The following is a 26,090-nucleotide window of genomic DNA, read 5'->3' as shown; positions in this document are numbered from 1 at the left end:
TTATTTTTTATTTCAGTCAGTGTATGCTTAATTTCTAGTTGGTCCTTTTTCATTTCCTCAAGGGTCTCACTAAATTTATCGGCCTTTTCTAGAAAATTCTTGTAAAACCTTATAACCGTGATTTTGAACTCTATATCCAGTCGTTGGCTTTCCTCTATTTCTTTCATTTGTGACCTGTTTCTTTGTCTCTGCATTTTGGCTGCTTCCCTGAGTTGATAGAGTGGCTATGTGTGCTAGGTGTCCTATAGGGCCCAGTGGCTCAGCCTCCCCAGTTACCTGAGGTGGACACTCTTGGTGCACCCCTTTGTGGGCTGTGTGCACAGTCTTGTTGTAGTTAAGCCTTGATTGTTGTTTGTATCACTGGGAGGAATTGACCTCCAGGCCAATTGGCTGTGAGGATCAGCTGTGTCTACGCTGGGAGAACTTCTGTGCTGGAGACACCCTTATAAGACAAGACTTGCAAAAGCCTCTGTGCTCAGCTTGGATGGGGTGGAGCAGACAGCATTGGCTTCCTGTCAGCCCTGCCCTAAGAGGTCCCTGGGTCTCAGTGTCCCGCGGTAATCGCTGCAGCACCTCTGAGAGAAAGCCGCCCTCGAGTTTCGCCCGCTGCCAGACAGTCCAGTTTCTCCCCGAATGAGTCTGGGTCCCCAGAGTCTCGCCTGGAACTGGAGTTCAGCGCAGTCGGGAGCTTTTGTCTCCCTCCTGCTTGAGAGAGTCAGCTGTGTACTCAGTTGCCAGTCCTCTCCACGCATGCACCTCTGTACCTCTGCCTTTTGCAGCTCCTCTGAGTCTCAGTGTGCTTTCCTCTTTCGTTCTAGTTGTAGAATTTCCACTCAGCCAGCTTTCCTGTGGTTCTGGATGATGTCTGTTTTGTCTTTTAGTTGTAGTTTTCAAATTGTTGTGCGAGGCAGCAGTTTAGGTGTTTACCTATGCTGCCATCTTGGTTTCTCCACCATGATTATTCTTTATTTGTACTCTTGTAATATGTTTGTAAGCCTTAAAGATACTCATAAAATAGTCTAACTAAAAAACGAGTACTTCCCTGAAGAAGAATTATTCAGTGTTCTTGACGTTTAGGATCTGCCATTTCCCATAGTCTAGGAGAGCTTCGATTTTGCTTTAAATTATTCTTGTGTAGTTGAGACATCAATCTTAATTTTCTCTCATGAAGTGTGAAGAATTGCTTAGGCCTTTCAGCTGTCTGTCAAGTTCATCAAGACTGTTAAGTATGGAATTGCTTCCCAACTCCTATTTTAAGTTATGTGTTTCGTCTTAAAAAAAAAAAAATGGTTTTCTCTTTTTCTCTCTCAACTCCCAATTCTAAACTTTTTTGGAACTCCATCTGCTCCTGTGTGAGTCCATCTTAAAGTTCCTTCTTACTTGCTGCACATCACTACCCCATCTTTTCAGGAGCTATGTCAGCACTTGTGAAACACCTTTGTTTGTTTGTTTGTTTGTTTGACTTAGGTTTAGAGCAGCTGCTTTGTTGATAGCTTGGAGGAGTAGGTTAAAGTAGTCATCAAAATCATAGGGCGATCGGGACTCAAATCCAGCTCTGCCAATTAGTTATTTTGGCCCTCAGCAGGTTACTCAACCTCTCTCAGCCTATTCTTGTGTGAGTAAAAATAGAGCTACTGCCCACCTTGAGGGGTTGATTTGAGGAGAAAAAGAGCATGGACAGATTGGTAACTATGCAAAGAAGGCCACTATCTCAGGCAGGGTCCTCACAGTAACTAGCTCATGGGCTTTACTCTCTTTCTGTCCTTCTAATCTCCAACCCTGGAACTCAGGAAGACCTCCTCCAACACCCCCAGGAAACAGCCAACTTCCAGGCGCAGCTTCGTACCCCCAGGGTCACAAAGCTCTACACCCACACCGCCCTTCTCTCACAAGTGGATCCCACACATCTCCCCACCTGGGCCTTGCGCTATCCCTCACCCCGGGGCCCACCCAGGAACTTCTTTCCAAAGGCATGAAAACCTGCTGGATCCCTTCCATCTTTTGAGAAGAACTTCTGAGACCCCCAATTTGTCTTTGCTTCTGATCATTTCCCTCCTTTGACAAATTAAGGTGGTCTGCATCCACCCCCCTTGCCACTGTTTCCTCTTACTCTCATCCTACTGTGGTATTTCCTCATAGCACCGAGCTTTCTCTTACTAAGCTCCCAGTGTCCTCTCTACCATAGCACCACTGGACCGTCTCCTCTTACCTGGTGACCAAGTCCATTGGTTTTCTCCCTTCTTCAGCTCTCTAACACTCTTCTCTGGGCTAGTCCTCCTTTTTTTCAGCCTGCAGCTTCCCAGGCCCTGTGCCTGCTCTTCCCCATCTGTATGATGATTAAATGTCTGTGTTCCTATTTTCACTAGGAATTAATTTCTTATTCTGTGCCTTTCCATTCCTATTACTGTTCTTCCCCCCCTCACCCACAGTGATGTAGAAGTGCACATCAGAGCGCATCCTTTTCCTGACTAAAAACCCTGTGGGGCCTCTTGCTGCACTTAGCATGGCCGAGGTCCTCTGTGGTGTGTCCTCGCTCTAACTTCACTGTGGGTTCCTCTCTGCTCCCTCTTCAGGGCTCCAACATTAAGGTCTTCTTTCAGTTCCTAAGTCAAGACTGTGCTTCCTCACTCAGAGATTGATCAGGTCATGTTTCTTTGGTTTAGAGCATAATTCCCCACTCCTGGTGATTTTAACACTGTCTACTCTCCCAACCTGCAAGTCTCAGGAAAGAACCAAATGTCATTTCTTTGGAGAAACAGTCCGTGTCCTAGGTGTGATCAGCTCTCCACTGGAAACCCTGGAGCGCTTCTCTTTTCTAAGCCTCAGCACACATGTGGAGCTCTGCACACTGTCTTTGTCTCCCTGCTGAACACAAGGACTGTGTTTCTGATTCCCCCTCACAGCTCCAGTTGCCTAGTCTTAGAAGATGGTGTGTTTGTTCATGACTGAATGAATAGATAAGTGAACAAATGAGAATTTAATGCATCAGTATCTGTATTCATAAATAAATGGATAAATAAATGAACAGTTGAGAACTAACTACATTTGTAAAACAGTATAATTCTTGTTATATAGTAAGTAATCAATAAATGGCAGCTTTGTTTTTTAATTGACTTTTCAGCTTATAATAATGAAAAGAAAAAAAACACATACCACCAGTCTGGTTAATGGAAGCAATGTTCCTTAGTGACATCATTCATTAAACGCTAAGGCAGTTGTTGTAGGCCATTGGAATTTAACATTTAAATAGCAGCCTTTCCACCTTACACTCAACTTTTTAATATCTCGTATTTATTGTATCTTCTTCCCCCCTGCCATTCTCAGATTAAAATCATCATTTCTCACCTTGATTCTTACCTACCTGGTGTTCCTTTAACAATCCGGTCCTTTCCATTCCTTCTCCTCTAGATGTGGGCTTCTTCATGGTAGGGAATGTCTCTACCCTTCTGCCACACCCCAGTACCCAGCACAGTACCTAGGACCAGTGTTTGTTAAATAAATGAATGATGATGACTTTAAAAAGCAGACTATTGCATTGTCAGCAGACTTAGTAGAAATTAATTGACTAATTTTGATCTTGGTACAGTTTTGAAAAATTATAGTTCAGACGTTTTGATTTTATACTTGTTGAGTATGGTTGATATATTGCTTTTTATATTTTCCACATTACATAGGAAAGATTTTGCTAGATTGCATCCCAATTCTAAATGATAGCTGTATTCCATGAGCTATTACAGACCTAGGTATATCAAACCTCCTCACTTCTGTGTACACTGAGGCCTTCTAATCTCCAACCCTGGAACTCAGGAAGACCTCCCCAAACCCCCCCTACCTCCCCTACCCCCCCACCCCCACCCGCCCAGGACACAGCCAACTTCCAGGCGCAGCTCACTGAGTTACAGCTCACTGAGTCTGTGTCCCTGTAGAATGTCTTATATTGGTTTGGGCATAGTGCTGTTTGTCGGAATTATGTTTTGTGATTTAACAGCAGTAGCCTCATTAATTAGGCATCTACTATGAGCCAGTCCTTATGCTAGAAGCTTTGCAAACACATTCTCTGCTCTTTCTTATAAAATAGGTAGATATACTCATTTTATGGATAAAGAAACAGAAGCCCAGGAAGGCAGATGACTTGCCTCAGACAAGTTCAAGATTTGGGCAGGATTTGAACCCAGGTCTTTGGAGCCTCAGAACCTGTGATTCTCCTACTTGGCTCTCTTACCTCCCTTTTTTATATTATAGGCTTCAAGTAAATGTCACTATATCTATATGTCAGCCTTTGTCCAGTTTATAGTGTTTTCTTTGCTACTTCTTTGGCCTTAATTAGAGAACTGTGTGGTGGAAGGAGGTGTTGGACAATAATCAAAATGAGTGCCTGTCTTCCTTTAATTGAGGGGCTCATGATGTGGAGAGAGCACAGAGTCATAGGCATGACTTGTAGGTGGCAGAACCAGTATTACACCCTTCCCTACTCTGCCACTTCTCGCTGGGTGCTAGTTGAGTTTTCTCTCAGCCTTGTCAATAACACCCACCTTCACTGTGGTAAGGAACCAGTGAGGGGTGTGTGTGGAAGGTGTCTGTAAACACCTAGCTTCTCTTGCTATCATGCTCTGCACTTCACATATTTGGAAGCACGGTCTGCTTCCTTTTCCTTAATTCGTTTCCCTTTTGGGTGCCCCCTCAGAATCAGTGCTATAGTGGATACTTTGGGAAAGCAGAGATGAATGAATCAAGTCCCCTCTGCCTCTTACTTCATTGTTTCCATCTGTCCCCTTTGTGGGCTTGGATCTCTTTCATTGCCTTAGTTTTCACTCTTTCAGGCTCAGTATTTTTTTAAAAAATTACCATTTGTTGGAGAAGTACACACAGGATGAAGGAAGAACAAGGACAAGGAATCACAAGCTGTGATCCTCACCTTGTACCTGAGGCAAGTCCATTGGCCTTATCGCTGTGAGGCTCAGGTGTGGTGATGTGTAGGGATTCTTACTGCACAAGGGAACCTGCTCTTTAGCATCAGAGTCACCTCCTCTTGTTGCCAGTCAGGGCTCTTCATCCACTAGATCAGGGATTTTTAACTGAATATCTTGTGACTATGGCTTTTTTCTCTTGAGTAGGAACAGGCTGCCAACATATATAAAAGCTGTTTCTTCCCCCCTTTCCTTTCGTAATCTTCCCCGCCAAAAACCTTGGGAGAGCCCAGGCACTACACAGATGAATAAGGCATGGTCCCTTCCTCAAAGGGCGACTGGGCCTGTTGGGTAAATGTGGGGAAAGAGTAAGAGCTGAGGTGAGGGCTAAATAATTACTGAGGGCCCTGCATAGTGTACTAGCAAGTTGGGACTTTATCTTGAAGACTCTGAGGGTTTTCTACAGAAGAGAGTGGATGTTGTCAGTAGGGAAAGGATGGACTGCAGAGGGTAAAACATAGGGTCTCATTTTCCGGGCTGGCCTGCCCACTTTGCCTATTGGCACATTTGGGAATACCTATACTTCATCATGCTCCTGTTAGATTGTCCATTCCTGCCTGCACCTCAGTGTCTGCCGAGACTGGTGCATGGGTTGAGGAGAAATACATCCTGAGTCAGGTTTTTGAACAGAGGAAAAACGGTCATAGTGACCCATTAGGTTGGTGTGGTTTTGTTTTGTTTCGCCTTAACTCCTTTCTTTAAAGATTTTAAAGTTTGCTCCTCTGTAGAATTCAAAATAAAACCCTTCATTTCCTATCTGATAAAAATGGTTTTCATGCTGTTGAAAACCAAAATCGGACTAAAATTTTATGGGACATGAGAATACATTGTATCCATTATGTTAATATTTAAATAAATAAGCAAACACAAAACATTTGGTGTCATGCTGGCATGGTGTGAAAACCTGGATTGACAGTAAAGTAGTGCAGGGCCAGGTCGGAGGCTGTAAGAGAAATGAGGAGGTTGTCTTAATGGGCATCTGAAGCAGACACCGTTGAGCATGAAAGCCCATGTTGACGTATGGGGAGTAGGGTTTGGGTCTGCAAATCTGGCAGAGGCCACGCTGGCACATGACACTTCTGGTGGTGGATCAATATACCAGGTAGATTCCTTCTATTACTGTTGTGTGGAGAGATGGACAGACTCTGGTCATTTTGCCTATAGATAGGTATATATGCTTGTGTTAACTTTAAATGATATGATCTGGGACCCTTCCAGTGCATGTGGTGTCATGAGAAGAATGTAGGCTTTGGTTTGCATCCAGCCCAAACACTTGGAATCTTTGGGACCTTGGGCTAGTCTAGTGGTCGGCAAACTGCGGCTCGTGAGCCACATGCGGCTCACGCCACCGTTTGCCACTCTGTTGACTAATGAGTTTGCTGACCACTGGGATATGGGGCTTAATCACAGGGAACAACAACAGCCTGTAATTATTGGAATCGAGAGTCTAGGTCAGTGGTCGGCAAACTCATTAGTCAACAGAGCGGCAAACCGCGGCCGCATGTGGCTCACGAGCCGCAGTTTGCCGACCACTGGACTAGTCACTTCTTCTGAACCTCAGGTTTCTTATCTATAAAGTCAAGATAATATTTACAGGATTTTCTGTGCCTGGCAGAGTAAGTATCCGATAAATATTTCTCTTTCTTGTAGACATTGGATTAATAAGAATATAGGTAATTCCCTTAGAAATTGAGAACATGATGTTGGTTGAGGATAGCCATTGTAAAAAAATGCAGAAATATTGGTGCGTCCTGCATTTTTCTAAATGCTCCCCCACCCTCCTCCCAGCATTTGCTACCATGAATTGATTTTAGCAGTCTGATACACTGGCTGTACAGATGACCTTAGCTTCCTGGGGAAGGTGTGAGAAGTCTGGCATTTCAGTAGCAGTGCTCATTTACACTACCTGGACCATTCAGGGGCAGCTTCGTACCACAGAAGACATTGAAACTGAAGTAACTAACCTGGTCTTTCATAGACCTTCATACTTGGACAGTCTGTATTGGAAATGGCCCTTAGTTGGACAGGGTGGACAACAGAAAACCTAAACAATTTGTTTGGTTGAGATGTAATGAACATCTAGGAAACCACCACTCAACTAAAGAACTAAAATATTGCCAATAAATTACATCTACCTGTTGTTACTACCCTACCCCATCCTCCTGATTCCCTGCCAGGGGCAACCACTCTTCCAAATGTTGTGCTGATCATTTTGTTGTTTTTATTTTACTTCTCATCAACTCTCTCCCCACCTGTATCCATCCATCCCTCTCTCTCCCCCACTTTCCCTTTTGCTCTCTCCCTCCCACTACAAATCTACAATATGTTATCTTATTGCCTGAAGTTGAACATTTCTTTATATAATTATTGTCATTATATGCTTCCTTTTCTGTGAAGTGGCTATGCATGCTTTTCATGTCTTTTGCCCATTTTTCTGTTGGGTGCTTTCTTACTGATTTGTACGTGTCTTTATGTATGCTGGTGCTCAACTCCATCAGTTGCATATGTTACAAATATCTTCTCCCATTTTGTAGATTGTCTTCACTCTCTTTAAAGTGTCTTCTAATGCACTAAAGTTTTCCTATTAATGTAGCCAAATTTATTATCTTTCTTATGCTTAACACTTTGTATCTTCATAAATTCTTTCCTACTTCAAGCTCAGAAAGATATTTATTTATATTTTCTTTTCAAGTTTGCTTTTAACATTTAAGTACTTCATCCATCTGGAGTTGATTTTTTGGCATAGTGTAAGAATTCAATTTCATTTTTTCATGTGGATAAACAATTTTTCCAACTTTTCCTTTTCCACACTCTCTGTCATGCTGTCTGTCCAAAAGCAAACTTTGACAGATGCATAAGTCTATTTCCAGGCTCCTTTATGCCATTGGTCACTTTATTGTCTTTATACCATTACTACACTGCCTAATTACTGCAGCTTTACAATAAGCTTATTTGGCTACCCAGGCAAGTCCCCCTTTCTTTTCTTCTTCAGAAATGTCTGGGTTATTGTTGGCCCGTTCTTCCATTTAAATTTTGGAATCAGCCTTTCTAATTCCACAGAATAATTGAGGTGTAACTTATATACAATAAAAGTACCCTCTTTGTTGAACAATTCTGTATTTCCACAAATGTAATCACCACCACACTCAACATATAGGGCAGTTCCATCACCCCGAAATTCCCTCATCTCCTTGGTAATTGACCTCCTCCTGCTGTTGGCTACCACTGCTCTGTTTTCTGTTCAGATTTGTTTCTCATTTCATTTAATTTTTTTCCAATGTTCTATTAAAGTGCTGGGATTTAAAAAAAAATTTTTTTTTTTTTACTGCAGTTACATTAAATCTATACATCAACTTAGGAAGGAATCTACATCTGGTGTTAAGTCTTCTTGTCCTTAAACATAATGTATCTATCAACTTAGACTTAGCTTGACAGTAATGGAACGTTCTTAATTTTTGGAAAGAAAAAATCTAAACATTTTAAATAGTTCTTTAAAACTACTAAAAGAACCATTTTATAAAATAATTGTCCATCTAAATAAATGCAAACAAATATATGGCCGACCTGTGGCAATATTACATTAAAAAAAAGAAAAAAAGACCCATCTTGGTTCCAAACCAGCTTTATTGCTCTCCTACAAGATCTTAGGCAAGCTGCTTAGCTTCCCTGCTGCTCTGTCTCAGTATCTGTGTGATGACTAGAACATCCCTTCCTTGTGGGGTTATTGTGAAGATTAAATGCTAAAATGTGTGCAGAGTGTTAAGAGACAGTGGAGTCAGTACAGCGAAGCTGTGAGTGGATGAGACTATTATGTGGGAGGAACTGCTATCACTCAGCTATAAGGAAACTGGGAGGACTTTCAGCGTGTTTAGTTCCCCAGTGGCTTTAACCAAGTGGCACGACCGAAAGATGGCCTTGAATCATTTCCCTGACAAATTTGGAAAAGGTTAGTGTTGCCAAGCAGCTGACTACACGCTGCTTCTGACAGGCAAGTTGGAATCACTGGAGGACACAGCTGACAGCCAATTCATTTTGCTGATTCATCCATTAGAAGGGTGGCTTTGAGCCAGAATTTAGCTTCCAGATTAAAGGCCGAGAGCTGCAAAGCTGCTGGGACTTGAAGGAATGCTGGTAAATTATTGCCATGTGAAGGCCAGGAGTGAAAAGTGGATTGTTATTTGTTTTCCCTTTTAAGCAATCCTAATTCCAAATGTGCTCAAATAAATTCCCCTTCCGAGGTTAGAGGGTTGTTTGTAACATTTGTCCATGGGACTGAGAGTGAAATTATTGGAAACAATTGGACATTATTGAACAGGTTATCTTGGCTTCTTTGTGATCCAGTTACCACCTTTGTTTTCATGGGGAATACTGACTCAGGCCTACTCTTTTACTTGGTGCACTGTAGTCCAAGTTAATTTCGAGAGAGATTATTGTAGATGTCATCCCTTTTGGGGACATTTGCAAAATGAACATGCTGGATATAGGAATGAAACTTAAAGAGGAAAATCCAGGAAGTGTTTATTTACCAAAAGTCAGTACAGAATAATGATGGTAGACTCTATGGGTTCTCTCTGTATCATTTTGGTAGGTTAACCTGTTTTAGTAGGTAGTCTCAGGCATATAGGGAAATCAACTCTGCATAAAGCTTGCATGTGACAGGATGAGCTTAAGGGGATGGAGACTGTGTCTTTTTTTATCAAATGCCTAGCATAGTCCCTAGACAGACAGCGAGCAATTACTGGATGGAAGCATAGATGGATGGTGTTTGTTTATATGGAAATTATTGGGTGGTTAGATAAATAAGGGGAAAAGTCAGAAATGTGGCCACTGAAAGTAGGAAAAAAATAACTGTCACGAGGAATAAGGTTTTCAAGAAAGGATCCTATTTCTGTGGTTCTCTGATTGATATGAGTGACTTTGGTCAATAGCATGTCTCCAGAATTTTATGCCCGTTTATCTCCTTGTGAGTGAGTCAGAGAACACCATTTTGAACTCACATTTCAGTAACTTTCTCTACTTCTTTGGGAGACTGTATACTATGGAAGTTCCTTAATACCCTCATGGGCTTTTTTTTTTTTTACTTTTTCTTTTTGTTTCTCTTTAACTCTAGAGTGAATGTTTGAAAAGTACAGCAAACTTCTTAGTAAAATTTGTGTTTCTACAGAATTGGTTTTTCTTTTCTGTATTTTTATTTTGCTCTTTAAGTAGCTAAACATTTAGGGCATGACATTCTGTAATCCACTCTTGTGCTGAGAAGTTTTAGGCAAATCTGGCCCACTTGGAATGAGGATTAAGTGTCAAGTGTAGGATATTCGGAGCATCTGCCTCTCACACAGTTGTCTTTCCCTCTGATTTCAGGTCCCTAATATAATTGAGTCCTTTGTCCAGTTCTGATATTCTCAAATACTGCATGCTTATCACCAGTTGCTGCATTCTGCCTGCACTCATTCACGTAATATTTATTGAGAAGTACTCTGTACCAAGAACTTCGCTTTCTCTGTCAAACAGTAAGGTGCTTTTGCAGCTGACCAGGTACCAAGTCAGCAAGGCCAGGCTCTTACTGTCTCACTGCCAGTGTGGGAAATAATTGTTGGCAGTGAGAGTGGGCTAGGAGAGTATATGCTCAAATTGCATGAGCCAGAACAGCAAGTGGGTGCCTATCCACCCACAGGCCTTCCACGGGTCCTCACTCCCACTCCACCAGCTTTTCCATCCCACCGGCCTCTGAGAAGGACACAGCAAAGGATTGCAACAAAACTGACCTGGCCTTAGTCAAGCATTAACACCAAGGAGGGAATAAGCTCCATCCAGCTTTCAAGTATTCCGGTCAGCCAGAGGCACATTACAGAGAATTAGCAGTCTTTAAAAGCGGAAGGAGAAGAGGCATGTCTTAGGCATTGTGGGGATCTCTTGAATTTGCAGAGTCCGAAGTAAGGTGCAGAGCAGCAAGAAGGCCCCTGGCCTTAGGGTCAGAGTAACCTGGCTTTGCATCCCATCGCTGCCACTCTCTTGTGGTGAGGTCTGCAGTAAATCACCTGACTTCTGTGGCCCTGCTTTCTCATCAGCAAAAGCAATTCCTTCCTTGTAAGGCTATTGTGAAGATTAGACATCATGTATGCAAAACACTGGACACAGACATATCGTAGAACTTCAATATTTGACAGTGAAGATTGCTATTATTGCCATTTTTATTTTTAACAAAATAAATGAGGGTTTACAGTTTTCCCTTAGTAGTTTTGTTTTGTTGTTGTTTTCATTTTCTTACTCTGGAAATGAATAATTTTTAAGCAGCATTGTTACCTGCAAATATTTTGAAAATTAATCTTTTACTTACAGCATGTCGGTTATTTACAGTTTACAGAGCACTTTCACACTGTGGGTGAGGCTGTGGAGTAATGACTCTCTCTTTTCTCCAGATGAGGAAACTCAGACTTGGTGAGCCCAAGGAATGTTCCTAAGGCCACGTGGCTTCTAAGTGTCAGAGATGGTGTCTGAGCTCAGACCTGAATCCAGGGCCCCTTTGACTACCTCAGTGACACCTCGGGGGCTAGGTCAGGCTCTTTCATAATGACTTTTTTCTTTTTCTTGTAGCTGTCAATACCAGCAAATACGCAGAAAGCTATCGGATTCAGACCTATGCTGAATATGTGGGGAAAAAACATGAGGAGAAGCAGATCAAGAGAAAGTGGCCAGAAGATAGTTGGAAGGAGATTGAGAGAAAGCGGTTAAATCAGTGTATATCCTGTGCTCTGCAGAATCACTATTACTGCACCAATAGGTAAGAATCATTGGCTATTGATTTAAAAGCACAGTTATTCTAGCAATATCTTTTTTTCTTGCTCCCTACACTACTGTAAATAATAAATCTGACTTTTGAGAAAGGACTTTTTTAAAAAAACTTTTCCCATAATATCAGAAGTTACAATTCCTTCTGTGCTTTATCGACCACAGCTGGTTCACTCAGAGAAAACCCTTTTGAGGCAGACAGGATACATCTTATTCCCGTTTTAGAGGTGAGGAAATAGGCTCCTTGACTTGCCCACCAGTTTCAGTGAGAGAGCCAGGTACAGAGTTGAACTCTGTTGTGTCTGATCCTTTCCTCTTCTCAGTACGCCATGTTCCTCTGCCTGAGCTCCTGAATTCCCGTCAGATCCTACATAAGGATCTGTACCACATGCCGACTATAAAACGAGAACGTGACGAATACTTCCTTTAATGCTTTTCATAATCCTACTTTCAGAAGTTAAATACTGACTGGTAACATTTTGGCAGCTTTGTGAAACTACAAAACATAGGTATAGAAAAAGGGGGTGGGAGAAGTTCATTATAGAAAATTGTAAAATTCATAAAAGTGTGAATTAGCAGAAGAAAAAAATAGCTAGAATCCCACTACCCAGAGGCAATCACAATTAATATTTTTTATTGTTCTCCATACTATGTAAATGGCTCTTTAAAGAGGTATGATTAACATAAAATAAAATGTACAGATTTAAAATGTTTAGTGCAAAGAGTTTTAACAGTTATATACATTCATGTAACCACCACCCTAAGCAGGATATAGAACATTTTTATCTCCCCCCAGCGTTTCCTTGTACCCCCTTTTAAGCAGCCCTAAGCAACCACTTCTAATTTTCATCACTATAGATCAGCGATTTTCAACCTTTTTTTATCTCATGGCACATATAAACTAATTACTAAAATTAGGCAGCATACCAAAAAATGTATTTTTTTTTTGGTGATCTGACCAAAAAATAGGCATAATTTTTATTCATTCACACTGGACAGCTATTGTTGTATTGACTGTTGTCATTTTTTTATTAGACAATCTAAGAGAAAAGAGGTCAGTATTCCTGACTAGTTTGGCATTGCATGTTTTAAAAATTCTTGTGGCACACTGGTTGAAAATTGTTGCTATAGATTAATTTTTATTATTCTTGGAATTTGTAAAAAAAAAAAAAAAGGAATCATATGGTATTGTGTTTGGCTTTATTTGTTTAACATGTTTTTGAAATTCATCCCTGATAAATGTGTATCAGTAGTTCATTATTTTTTATTGTTCAGTAGTATTCCACTGTATGAATATACATTTACCTGTTCTCCTATTGGTGGACATTTGGGTTGTTTCCAGTTTGGGACTATTATAAACTAGAGGCCAGGTGCACGAAATTCGTGCATGGGGGGGGGGGAGGTGTCCCTCAGCCCAACCTGCACCCTCTCCAATCTGGGACCCCTCGAGGGATGTCCGACTGCCCGTTTAGGTCTAAACGGGCAGTCGGACATCCCTCTCACAATCCAGGACTGCTGGCTCCCAATCGCTTGCCTGCCTGCCTTCCTGATTGCCCCTAACCACTTCTGCCTGCCAGCCTGTTCACCCCCTAACCACTCCTATGCCAGCCTGATTGATGTCTAACTGCTCCCCTGCCAGCCTGTTTGCCCCCAACTTCTCTCCTCTGCTGGCCTGGTCACCCCTAACTGCCCTCCCCTGCAGGCTTGATCGCCCCCAACTGCCCTCCCTTGCAGGCCTGATCCCTCCCAACTGCCCTCCTCTGCTGGCCATCTTGTGGTGGCCATCTTGTGTCCACATGGGGGCAGGATCTTTGACCACATGGGGGCAGCCATCTTGTGTGTTGGAGTGATGGTCAATCTGCATATTACTCTTTTATTAGATAGGATAAGGCTGCTATGATCATTTCTGTAAAAAAAAATTTGTGGCATATGTTGTCATTTCTCTTGAGTAAATACCTAAGATTAGGATTGTTGGTATTTAGGTTAGATGTATGTTAAACTTTAAAGGAACAACTAAATGGTTTTCCAAACTGGACGTATCATTTTATACTCCACCAGTACTGTATGAAAGTTCCAGTTGCTCCATGTCCTTGCCAACATTTAGTGCTGTTAGTGTTTTTTCTTATTCTAGCCATTCTAGAGGGAATAAGATGGTTTTAATTTATGTTTCTCTGGTGACTAATGATGTTGATCACCTTTTTGTGTACTTGTTGGCCATTTAGATATCTTCTTTCTGAGGTGGATTTTTCAGTGTCCTGCCCATTTTCTAATTGGGATGTTTGTCTTTTTACTGTTTTTATTGTAAGTGTTCTTTTATGTATTCTGGATACACCTCCTTTGTCAGATATATGTATTGCAAATATATTTTTTTGTGTTTTGAGTTCATCTTATTAACAGTGTCTTTTGATGAACAAATATTTATCATTTTGATGAAGTCTGGTTAAAATATTTTTTTATGATTAGTGGGTTTTATCCCTGTCCAAAATATCTTTGCATCCCCCAAGGTTGCAACGATTTTCTTATCTGTTTTTTTTTTTTCTAGAAGGTTTATAGTTTTAGCTTTTATATTTAACTCATGATCCATATCAAATTAATTTTGTATATGGAATGATATTGGAGTCAGTGTTAATTTTCTACATATGAGTATCCAGTTGTTTCAGCAACATTTGTTCAAAAGATTTTCTTTTCTTATTAAATTAACTTGGCACTTTTGTCTAAAATAAATTGACCATGTATTTAGGTCTATTTCTGTACTCTTCTGTTTCATTCATTTTTATGTCTATTCTTATGCCAGTACCACACTTTCTTATTTCTGTGACTTTATAGTAAGACTTAAAATCAGGTAGCATAAACCCTCCAACATTGTTTTTCTTTTTCAAATTATTTTGTCTATTTTAGATCCTTTGTATTCCAAATAAATTTTAGAAGCATCTTGTCTGTTTCTTCATTAGGCCTGTTTTTAGGTTTTGCTGTAGAGGTCTTATGTTAACATTCTTCTAAATATTTTATGTTATTGATGTTATTATAAATGAAAGTTTCTTAAAACAATCACTCATTTTCAAATTGTTTGCTGCCTCTGTATAGGATATAATTAATTGTTGTATGTTGACCTTGTACCCTGTAACCTTTTAAAATTTACTTCTTCTGATAATTTTTTTTTAAATATCCCACAGGGTTTTATATACACACTCATGTTGATGTGCTAGTAACAAGCTTTATTTTTCCAATATTTGTGTCTCATTCCTTTTTCCTGACTAGCAACTCTGGTACACAGTTAAGTAGAAGCGGGAAGAGTGGATATCCTTGCCTTATTTCTAGTATTAGGGGAAATTCAGTGTTTCCCCATGAATATGATTTTTAGGTTGTCCATACCAGTCCTTTTTTCAGACTGAGGAAGTTTCCTTCTATTTCTGGTTTGCTAAGAGTTTGTATCATGAATGGATGTCGAATATTTTCAGATGCTCTTTTTGTATCTTTTAAAATTATCATATAGTTTTTGTACTTTATTTTGTCAGTATTACATTTATTGTTTTTAAATCAAATTTGTATTCCTGGGAGAAATCCACTGGGTCATGATGTATTATCCTTTTTACATGTTGCTGGATTTGATTTGCTCATATTTTATTAAGTACTAGAAGCCTGGTGCATGACATTCGTGCACCGGGCCAGCGGGGGGGGGGGGGGGCGGGGGGAGGGGCGGCAAGGGAGGGGACCCAGCCTGGCTTGTGCCCTTTAGCAGTCTGCCTGGCTTGTGCCCTTTAGCAGTCTGGGAACCCTCGGGAGATGTCCCACTGACGGCTTAGGCCCACCCCCTAAACCGCAGTCAGACATCCTTAGTGCTGCCTGGGAGGTGGGAGGTGGGAGAGGCCAGCCGTGAGCCCCACTTCTGACTGAGCAGCGCTCCCCCTGTGGGAGCACACTGACCACCAGGGGGCAGCTCCTGCATTGAGCGTCTGCCCCCTGGTGGCCAGTGCGCGTCATAGCGACCAGTCATTCCGCCGTTCGATTTGCATATTACCCTTTTATTATATAGGATTTTTATGTCTTTATTCATGAGAAATATTAGATAGTAATTTCCTTTTCTTTTATATTTTTGTCAAGTTTTTGTATCAGGATTATACTGACCTCATAAAACTAGTTAAGTTCTTAAATTTTTGGTTGAGTTTACCGGTGGAGACATCTGGACATAAAGTTTCTCTGTGGAATGGTTTTTTATTATGAATTCAATTTCTTTCTTTTTTCTTTTTTTTTTTTTTAAATTCTTTATTGATTTCAGAGAGGAAGGGAGAAGGAGAGAGAGAGAGAAACATCCATGATGAGAGAGAATCATGGATCGGCTGCCTCCTGCACGCCCCCGACTGGGGATCGAGCCCGCAACCCAGGCATGTGCCCTTGGCTGGAATCGAACCCAGGACCTTTCAGTCCGCAGGCCGACGCTCTATCCACTGAGCCAAGCCGGCCAGAGCTGAATTCAATTTCTTTCATTGATATAGGCTATTTAGATTTTCTGTTTATTTTTGTTTCACTTTTAGGAATCTGTGTTTTCCAAGGAATATTCTATTTCGTTTAGGTTGGAAAATTCATTAGCATAAAATTATTAGCTCAGGCTATTCCCTTATAATTTTAATATCTGTAGGATCTCTAATTATGTTCCTTTAAAAATTCCTGATATTGGTAATTTGTGTCTTTTTTCTTTTTTCCTAGCTAGGTGATTAATAATTCTTCCAAAGAACCAAATTTAATTTTATTGGGCTTTTTTTTCTATTGTTTTTCTGTCTTATTTTTATTTATTTATTTATACTCTTGTTATTTCTTCTGCTTTTTTTGAATTTGTTATTCTTTGTCTAGCTTTTTAAAGTGGGAACTTAACTCATTGATTTTATTACATTTCTTCTTTTCTAATAAAAACATTTAAAACTACACTAGTCCTAGCCGGTTTTGCTCAGTGGATAGAGTACCGGCCTCTGGACTGAAGGGTCTGGGGTTCAATTCTGGTCAAGGGCACGTACTCAGTTGCAGGCTTGATCCCAGCTCTGGTTGGGGCGCATGCAGGAGGCAACCAATTGATGTGTCTCTCTCACATCATTGTTTCTTTCTCTATGTCTCCCTCTTCCTTACCCTCTCTCTAAAAATCAATGAAAAAATATCCTCAGGTGAGGATTAACAAAAAAATAAAAATAAAATAAAGCTACACTAAATAATAAAGTCAGCACACTAAATAAGAAAAAAAATTATTCACCCTTTCAATGGGTACAGCCTTTTAATTCCCACCTACCATCTGTATACATGACTTCAAGAAATGGTTAGAAATCACTAGACTGTGGCAGAAGAAACTTGTACTCAGCCCTTTTTGTCCTTTGTGTGTTGGTTCCTGATTTACACATTAATTGCTTAACTGCTTCTGTGAATTAGAGTGGTTGCCTTTCACCTTCAGACCCACCACCACCCACTGCTGTCTTAAGAATGCATTTCTGCAGCCTGGGCACCAGCCCTCTTGTCCTGATGGTAGCTCACTCCCTCTCAGCAGTAAGGAGTGCACTCAGAAGCTCTGCTTACCATCTCTTATTTCTTCTTTCTTACTCCTGGCTCCATTCAACTTTAATGCTTCTCTTCTTGGTTCTCAGCTGCCTTTTTCTGGGGAAATTTCCTATTGTTTCGTTCTTGTTTGCTTCATGTTCTACAGCTTAGGAACAGATTTTATTACATCTGTATCTGTATATTAACCAAATGACCCTCCTACAATTTGCATATTCCTTAGGATAGACCTTTAGTTTCTGGAAAGTACTGTAGAAGTTATCTATCTAGTCTAGTGACCTCAGAATCTTTCTTGTATTTGAGCAGTGTTAGCAAATTCAATGTAGATCTTGTGGGTTACATAGATTTTAGCAGAGAAAGTGTTTCCCATGACACTTTTTAAACCATTGAAGTGATAAATGCACAAATTTTTAAAAGTTTGCATAGAACAAGAGAATATAAGATGAACGGGTGTAGGGGAATCTGCTCCTCATTCCCAGTTCTCCTTCCCTATGGCGGCTACTTTATCATTTTCTTTTGGTGGTTTCACTCTACCTTTAGCTAAAAAGTCTTGCCAACTTTGACCAATATATCTTGATTGCTTCTATATAAGATTAAAAATTAAGCACATATAGTACCTTCCTTTGCTCTCTGTCCCCTTCTCACTTTCGTTAACTAAATTAGGTTATTTATACTACTTACTACTTTTTTGTATCTATATTTTTGTGCTTTCTTGAGAAGTTGATTCCAAGAGATAGCAGGAGGTATATAGCATGTATATTATTATGATTGTATAAATACAATTCTCTAGTGAAGAAAGGCTGCGTATTTGGGCCCACAGAGAAGAAAATGTATTCCTATGTCATTCAAGCTTTGCTAGCCAAAGGAGAATCTTCTAAATATCTCAGCCATTTTTGCGTAGATTTTTTTGAGGGAACTAATTTTCTTTTCTAAGTGGTGTATTGGTTTTTTTCTTTTTTTGCACATATATTGTATGGTTAGTAAACTAAAAAAATGCCTCTATTTCACCTTCCTAATTGATAATGTTCCTGGATATATAATTTTAGATCCAAATATTTTATCCTTCCAGAACTTTAAATACTTACCACTATAATCATGGATTTACTTTCGTGTTTTCCTTCAAGGCAGGTGCTATGTTTTCCGTGTCTTTATATCTCTAGCACCTAACTGATCCACAGTATGTACTCAGGTATTTGGTGAATTAATGAATGAATAAATAAATACTCAAGTGTCAGTTTCCTGAGTGCTTGCTCTGGGCTAGGTGTTTCACATTTTATCTCATGTGATGCTCATAGCAACATTGTGAAGGATGAGCTGTTATCCCCATTTCATAGAGGCTCAAGGAGATTAAACAGTTCTTGAATTGGATTTGATTCCAGAGTGATCTGAAGAGCCCTGTTCTTTCCGCCCCCATACATTTTCCCAGGTCTGGGATAGCCCTGTCCTGAAGGGAAGAAAGTACTCAAGCAGATTGATTGCATTTAGGTGCATGCCATACAGGGGACTATTGTCTTAACTATAATCACCATACACCTAAGATAAATATCAAAGAGCTTGTATCTTTTCATTTAAAAGTGATATCCTAGGAAGCTGAAGAGAGGTCTTTTTGAATTTCTGCTTAAAAGAATACCAAAACTTTTCATTACAAAAAAAAATATTTCAAATGTGTACAAAAGTAGAGAAAATAATATAACAAAACTCCCATCTAGCTGTCACAAAGTATCAACAGTGTGTGTCCAGTTCTATTTCATTAGTACGCTTTCTCTCCCTCTCCCCTTCAGATAATTTTGAAACAAATCGTAGACAGGGTATCATTTCAACCTTAGGCTATATATGTATGTATCAAAAAGATAAGCAGCCATTTTAAAACAAAACTAGAATACTACTACCATAAAAAATTAATTCTTTAATATGTATTCAGATTTCCTGCTCACAATTTTTTTAAAAATAATTGTTTTGTTTGAGCTCTAGTTTCCAAACAAGTTCACGTATTATATTTGGTTGACATGTCTCACTTCTCTCTTAATCTGTGAATTTCCTCTCTCTGGATTCCCTTACCTCCACCCCTCATCCCTTTGCAATATATTTAAGAAACCAAGTTGTTTGCTCTGTAGAATTTCCCATATCCCTGAACATTCTTTTAAGGTTGTTTAACATGTTCCCTGACTTCTGTGTTTGCAATGAACTGGTAGTTAGTTCTTTAAACTTGGTCAGATTCAGGACTGAACTAATAAAAAGAATATTTCATAGAAGGTTTTATGTATTTCCTATTGTGTTGCTTTGTGTGGCATTAAATGTCTACTTGTCTCTCTTTTTGTGATAAGATTGAGTGGGTTCAGATATTGCTATTCTGGTTCATTCAATATGAAGTTCCTTGTTAGCTTTTCATCTGATAATTTTAGTAACCATTAATGATCAATTGCTAGATTCATTATTTCATTAAGAGTTGCAAAATGATAATATTATAGTTTGTTCCTTCTTCATTTATTACCCCAAATGCTTTTATTTAAAATGTAAAATTTGCCCTAGCTGGTTGCTCAGTGGTTAGAGCATTGGCCCTTGGACCAAAGTATCATGCGTTCGAGGGCACGTACCTCGGTTGCAGGTCAGGGTGCGTGCAGGAGGCAACCAATCCATGTGTCTTCTTCACATGGATGTTTCTCTCTCTCTCCCCCTCTTCCCTCCCTTCCAGTCTTTCTAAAAATATATGGAAATATATCCCTGGATGAGAATTAAAAAAAATAATAAAAAAAAAATACACACACACACAAAATAGTAACATGTAAATTGACCATACCTTCACGATACCCACCAGCCAATCAGGAGTGAGTATGCAAATTAACCCAACAAAGATGGTGGGTTGATTTGCATATGTAGGCACCAAGCAGCCAGGGGCGGGGCGGAATGCTTGATGCGTTCCGCACCACCCCAGCCACTCTGGGCCTCTGGGCAGCATGGGAAGGCGGAAAGGCAGCTCCAGGCTGGAGCGGAAAGGCGGCTCTGGGCCAGAGCGAAGGCGGTGCCAGCAGCCAGGGGAAGGCCCATTCTTGCACGAATCGTTGTGCATGGGGCCTCTAGTGTGTGTGTGTGTGTGTGTGTGTAAAATTTATTCAGTTATCTGAAGATATAGTTCATCTAGAAAAAGCAGAATAAATTCTTTAATCTCTATCCCCAACACACCTGTTAAAAAATAGTTTCAGAATAAATAATTGGTTTTCATGCTAGCACCTTCCAAAGGTGACTATGCATGGATTTTAAAATATATATATATATACATTTATACATTACAGTTGCTTTTTAAAAAATGTGTTTTTAAAATCTTTATTGTTTAAACAAGAAAGCCCACTACATGGGAGAACATATTTGCAAATGGCATCACTGATAAAGGTTTAATCTCCAACATCTACAGGCAGCTTATACAACTTAATAAAAGAAAGATAAATGATCCAATAAAAAAATGGGCAACGGACCTAAATAGAATATTTTCAAAAGAAGACAGAAGGAAGGCCAAGAGACACATGAAAACATGCTCAAAGTCACTTATTATCCAAGAGATGCAAATCAAAACAACAATGAGGTACCATCTCACACCTGTCAGAATGGCTATCATCAACAAATCAACAAACGACAAGTGTTGGCGAGGATGCGGAGAAAAAGGAACCCTCGTGCACTGCTGGTGGGAATGCAGACTGGTGCAGCCACTGTGGAGAACAGTATGGAGTTTCCTCAAAAAACTGAAAATGGAACTCCCATTTGACCCAGTAATCCCACTCCTAGGAATATATCCTAAGAAACTGGGAACACCAATAAGAAAGGATATATGCACCCCTATGTTCATAGCAGCACAATTTACAATAGCTAAGATCTGGAAACAGCCTAGGTGCCCATCAGCAGATGACTGGATCAGAAAACTGTGGTACATCTACACAATGGAATATTATGCTGCCATAAAAAAGAAGGAATTCTTACCATTTGCAGCAACCTGGATGGAATTGGAGAACATTATGTTAAGTGAAATAAGCCAGTCAATGAAAGAAAAATACCACATGATCTCACTCATTTATGGATAATAAAGAACATTAAAAACTTGAACAAAAAGATAGATACAAAGGCAGTAAAGCATCAAACAGTCTGTCAAATTACAGCAGGAAGGTTAGGGAGAGGTGGGGAAGATAAGAGATCAATCAAAGGACTTGTATGCATGATTATAAGCATAACCAATGGACGCAAAACTCTGGGGGGTGAGGGCATATATGGGAGTGGGGTGGGGGGGGGCAATGGTAAGATATGTACACATATAATACCTTAATAAAAAAAATAGAAAAAAAAATAAAATCTTTATTGTTTAAAGTATTATATATGTCCCGCTTTTCTCCCTTTGACCCCTTCTAGCCTTCCCCTGTCCACCTCCCCCTCCACCTTCACTACTCTATTGTCTGTGTCCATGTGTTATGCATATATGCATACAAGTTCTTGGGTTGATCTCTTTCCACCAACCCCTGATTTTTAGAGAGGGGAAGGAGAAGTATAGAGAGATAGAAACATTGCTGAGAGAGTAATATCATCCATCAGGTGCCTCCTGCATGCTCCTTAGGGGATTGAGCCTGAAACCCTGGCATGTGCCCTAACAAGGAATCGAACCAGCGACCTCTTGGTTCCGGAGGCAAAGCTCAACCGCTAACCCATACCAGCCAGGTGCTATTCTTTTTTATGTTCTAACTAGAGGCCCGTTGCAGGAAGATTCCTGCAAGAATAGGGCTTCCCACCACCTCCCCCTGGCCACTGCCGCCTCCCACCGCCGCCACCGCCTCCCACCGCTGCCACCGATGCCACCCCACCCTGCTTTACACTTTCCCTCCCTCTTCCTTGTACACTGTCTTCAGTCTTTGCTCTGCGCCTGCGTATGCAAATTAACCACCATCTTTGTTGGGTTAATTTGCATACTCTGATTGGCTGGTGGGCGTAGAGGAGTGATGGTCAATTTGCATGTTTCCCTTTTATTAGTGTAGATTATCTTGTTATGACCAGTGGGAACCATTTTGAGTTGCCTTTTTGAGTCTTCTGATACAATTCCAGTAGTCTTTAATAGCTTCTTTGACTTCTGGTATGCTTAACAAGATATTTCAGGCTCTTGTTATACATTTCCTACATTATATTTGGAGTCAACCATTTCTCTAAGGGGCTTGTTCCTTTTGATAGAAAATGGTATTTAGAAACCATAATCTGGGTTCTCAGGGTGTTGATTCATACTGGTTTCTTTGTTATTTTATAGCCCTTTTTACTGAAAAGAGCTAGCAAGGTAGTCTTTCTTCCTTTCTTGAAAAAAGATAAGTTTATACTGATATTTCAAATTCCAGTTAGACTCCACAACTTATCTATTTAAAATTTTGTTTTTTCTTTTCCTTGTTGAAAATTCTGGTTTATAATGATATTAAATTAATTATTTACTTGGTTTATGCTACTACATACTACAATAGTTTCAGAATAACTCTTATCAGTAGCATTACTAGTAATATACTTATTGAAAAATAATTTTATATTTTTGTAGCGATTTTTGTCCCTAGAGTATATATCTAACTAGGGCTGAACAATCAAATTACCTTATTTTAAAGTCATTTGAAGTAATTAATTTTTTGTGTGGTTAAGCTACCAACTCAATAATCATTTAGGTTTGCTTTATATTTGCTTTTATGGATTGCCTTTCTAAAAATTTAATTTTGTCTTATAATTATGTAAAACATTTATATGGTTCCACAATCAGATCTACCAAGCTTGTCTCTCTGCACCTTCTCTAGCTTGTTTCTCCCTCCCTTGTAGTGACCAGTTTTATTAGTTTTTAGTATATCTTTCCATTCTTATAAATACACAAACAACTACATGTATATACCCCCCACCTTTTGTTAGGTAAATGGTAATGAACACATACTTTTCTCTACCTTCTTTTCCTCATTTGCCAAATAGCTTGTAAGTCACTCTTATTCTGCTTCTTGTTTAAGTGTGATTCTTTACACTGCAAATAGCTTAGTGTTCTTTAGCCTCCTTAATAAAACACCCTAACCTGCTAACCTGGGTTTCATTCTAATTTAAATCATCAACCTTGTAGCGGAACTCATGAATATTGTAAAGTCAGATGCTTGTGAAAGATCGATTCGTGACCCAGTGCTCTAGTTCAGATATATCATTCTTCTTTTACCTTTCTTATGTCTTTCTCTGTCCTGTCAGTATAAAGGTGTAAAGCTCACTGACACACAGAATGCTTTTTGAAATATCTACAGATAAATATGAAATACAGGAGAGAATGCTTATATTTACTAAGCAAATTCTTCATTCTAGGCACTGAGCTAGATGCTTCAGGTCGTTTTTTGTTTTTTTTTAATTAATTTCTTTATTGATTAAGGTATCACATATTTGTCCTCATCCCCCCATTCCCATCCCACACCCCTCCCCACGCATGCCCCCACCTCCCTGTTGTCCTTAACCACTGGTTAGGCTCATATGCATGCACACAAGTCCTTGGGTTGATCTCTCCCCTTTACCCCCACCCTCCCCTACCCTCCCTCTGAGGCCCGACAGTCTGATCCATGCCTCCTTGTTTCTGGGTCTGTTCTTGTTCATCAGTCTATGTTGTTCATTATTTCCCCTAGATGAGTGAGATCATGTACTATTAGAAATACACTTATAAGAACCGAAAATGAGACAAGCAATAATGGTTATGCTGACAGGCAAATGAATCAGTCTGTAGTGAGTTTCTTTCTGGGCCAACAGTTCTTTTGAGACCCAATTTCAATGTCAAATAGTTCCTTATGTGTACATGTTAGCAATGACATTTCAGTTCTGGATGGTGGACAAATGGTGGTAATGCAGGTCCGACTCTCTCTGGTTTGGTCCTGGGCAACCTGCAGTGACGCACAGCTGCTAACTGCTAGTATGGCAAGGCGACGTCAGTGTCTTCCATCTCTGGACTGCTTCTCTTCTGTCTTCATGGCTGGAGTAGTCCTGTCGATTCCTCTCTGTTGCCGGAATCCACATGGTCTCGGAGTTGTTTTCTGAAAATATACAAACATATTCTTGACCAAAAGTTAATAAAGGAATATTTTCTATAAATTTGACTTGGGATCCTATTTCATTTTTTGCCCAAATGATTTTCCTCTGGCTTGTTTTGACACCTTGTGTGTTTTTCATGGGTGTCTTGCTTTTAGCCTTACAATTAATTTACTAAAGTATTAATTTTCTAGATGTAATTTACTTACAGGATATTTTTCCTTACATGATATTCTTCTACTATCCCCCCCTTTTTTTGATTTAAATATTAGGATGCTTTTGAAAATTTTATAATGTAGTCTTCATGGCTTTTAAATTTTAATTTTTTGCACTATAATATTACTGTTTTAGGTTCATTACATGATGCGCAATTTTATCATGAGATGAAGTACCAATAAAAATTTTAGTTAACACTTTAGGAACACCTTTTTGTCCAGTACAATTAATTTTTCTAGAATATTCGCTTGTTTCAACTAGCCAATTTAAATTTGCCTGAAAACTTGACTACTATTTTACTGTCAAATTTATTACTCTAACAACAATCTTCTTTTACCCTGTAAATATTAGTGGAAAGGATTATTTGCCTTCTTTCAGGTCGTTTTTTTTAAAAAAAAACACCGTGTAATAACTCATTATAACCCTTGGTGATATTCCTGATTTATATATGAGGAAGTTGAGTCACAGAAAAGCCAAATAATTTAGCTGAAGTTACACAGGATTCTAACTTTATAGGTGTTTTGGATCCATAGCCCAGTGTATTAAGTTACCTCTTAGAAGCATGGCACATTTACACCTATGAGTGTTCATGTTTGAGAAAGATACTCTCTCATTTTAATAAATTATCTTTTCTTAAAAAAACAACAACAAACTGTTAAAGAAGCCCTAAGTTGAAAACTGAATTTCAACCTTGTTTCTTTGGGGAAAGGATTTAGATGTCTAGTCCCACAGATTATCAGTGGAAAACTATTAGTTTTTAACAATTTAAAAATACACAGAAGTGACCCTATGATGTATAAGCCAATATAAAAATTATTGAAGTGCCATCTCTTTAGAATCCAGTCTTGGTCTTTGATGAGTTGATTGGTTGCTTTTAAGTAGAAGTTCCACAGCCCGTCTGGAGGAAAATGACTTGACGGTGAAAGGAAGGGGAAATATTGAGACTATTCAACCTGGAATAGTAGCTGGAGGCAAGGGGCAGTAGGAACCATGGTAAGATTATGAAATGCCATTATGAGAAGAATAATGGTTCTTTATCCTCACAGGGAACTGAGGAAGAACCCTGAGGGTAATAAGGTAGCATTATTAGTCCTATTTCACTGATTAAAAAAAGAAAAAGAAAAACTCAGAGGGGAAGTGGTTTGCTCCAGATCATAGAGCTGGTGACACAGCTTTCTGCTGATGGGCTACCTTCCCCTCCTCTTTGCTGATTTTGCCTAGGTCTAATTATCTTTTTTTTAAGGGCTGTGTTAATTTCAGACTGGAAAGGTGGTACAGAGAGACCTTTAAAATCTGTTTTAAATGATTTAAAAAAATAATCACAGCCTTTTGCTCAGTCTTCCCTCTTATTCAGCTCCTTTCCACCTTAACATCAGAACAACTAAAGAAAGGATCACTCTAGTCTAAACGAGTATTTTAAGAAATTCAAATAAATATTCAACATAAAACTAGAATCTGATTAATGTAGAATTTTAAAGTACCAGGCAAATTGGTTTTACCACGGAATGTTCCTAAGACATAAAGCCAGGGAGCTTTCTTAAATCA

At 39.5% G+C, this 26,090-nt stretch overlaps 1 protein-coding gene across 2 annotated transcripts in view; it reads left to right on the top strand.

Moving 5' to 3' along the window:
• Positions 1 to 26,090, top strand: part of PARN (poly(A)-specific ribonuclease) — a 162,825-nt gene that overhangs the window by 107,335 nt on the left and 29,400 nt on the right. For both annotated transcript variants that reach the window (XM_079794305.1, XM_079794306.1), the window contains exon 22: positions 11,559 to 11,745. In XM_079794305.1, coding sequence (XP_079650431.1) covers positions 11,559 to 11,745 — 187 coding nt within the window. The remainder of the gene's footprint in view (positions 1 to 11,558; positions 11,746 to 26,090) is intronic.

The sequence above is a fragment of the Cnephaeus nilssonii genome (genome assembly GCF_951640355.1).
Source record: "Cnephaeus nilssonii genome assembly, chromosome: 2".
NCBI classification, from domain to species: Eukaryota; Metazoa; Chordata; class Mammalia; order Chiroptera; family Vespertilionidae; genus Cnephaeus; species Cnephaeus nilssonii.
The sequence above is the reverse complement of the archived record's forward strand: the minus strand, read 5'-3'. Positions and strand labels throughout refer to the sequence as shown.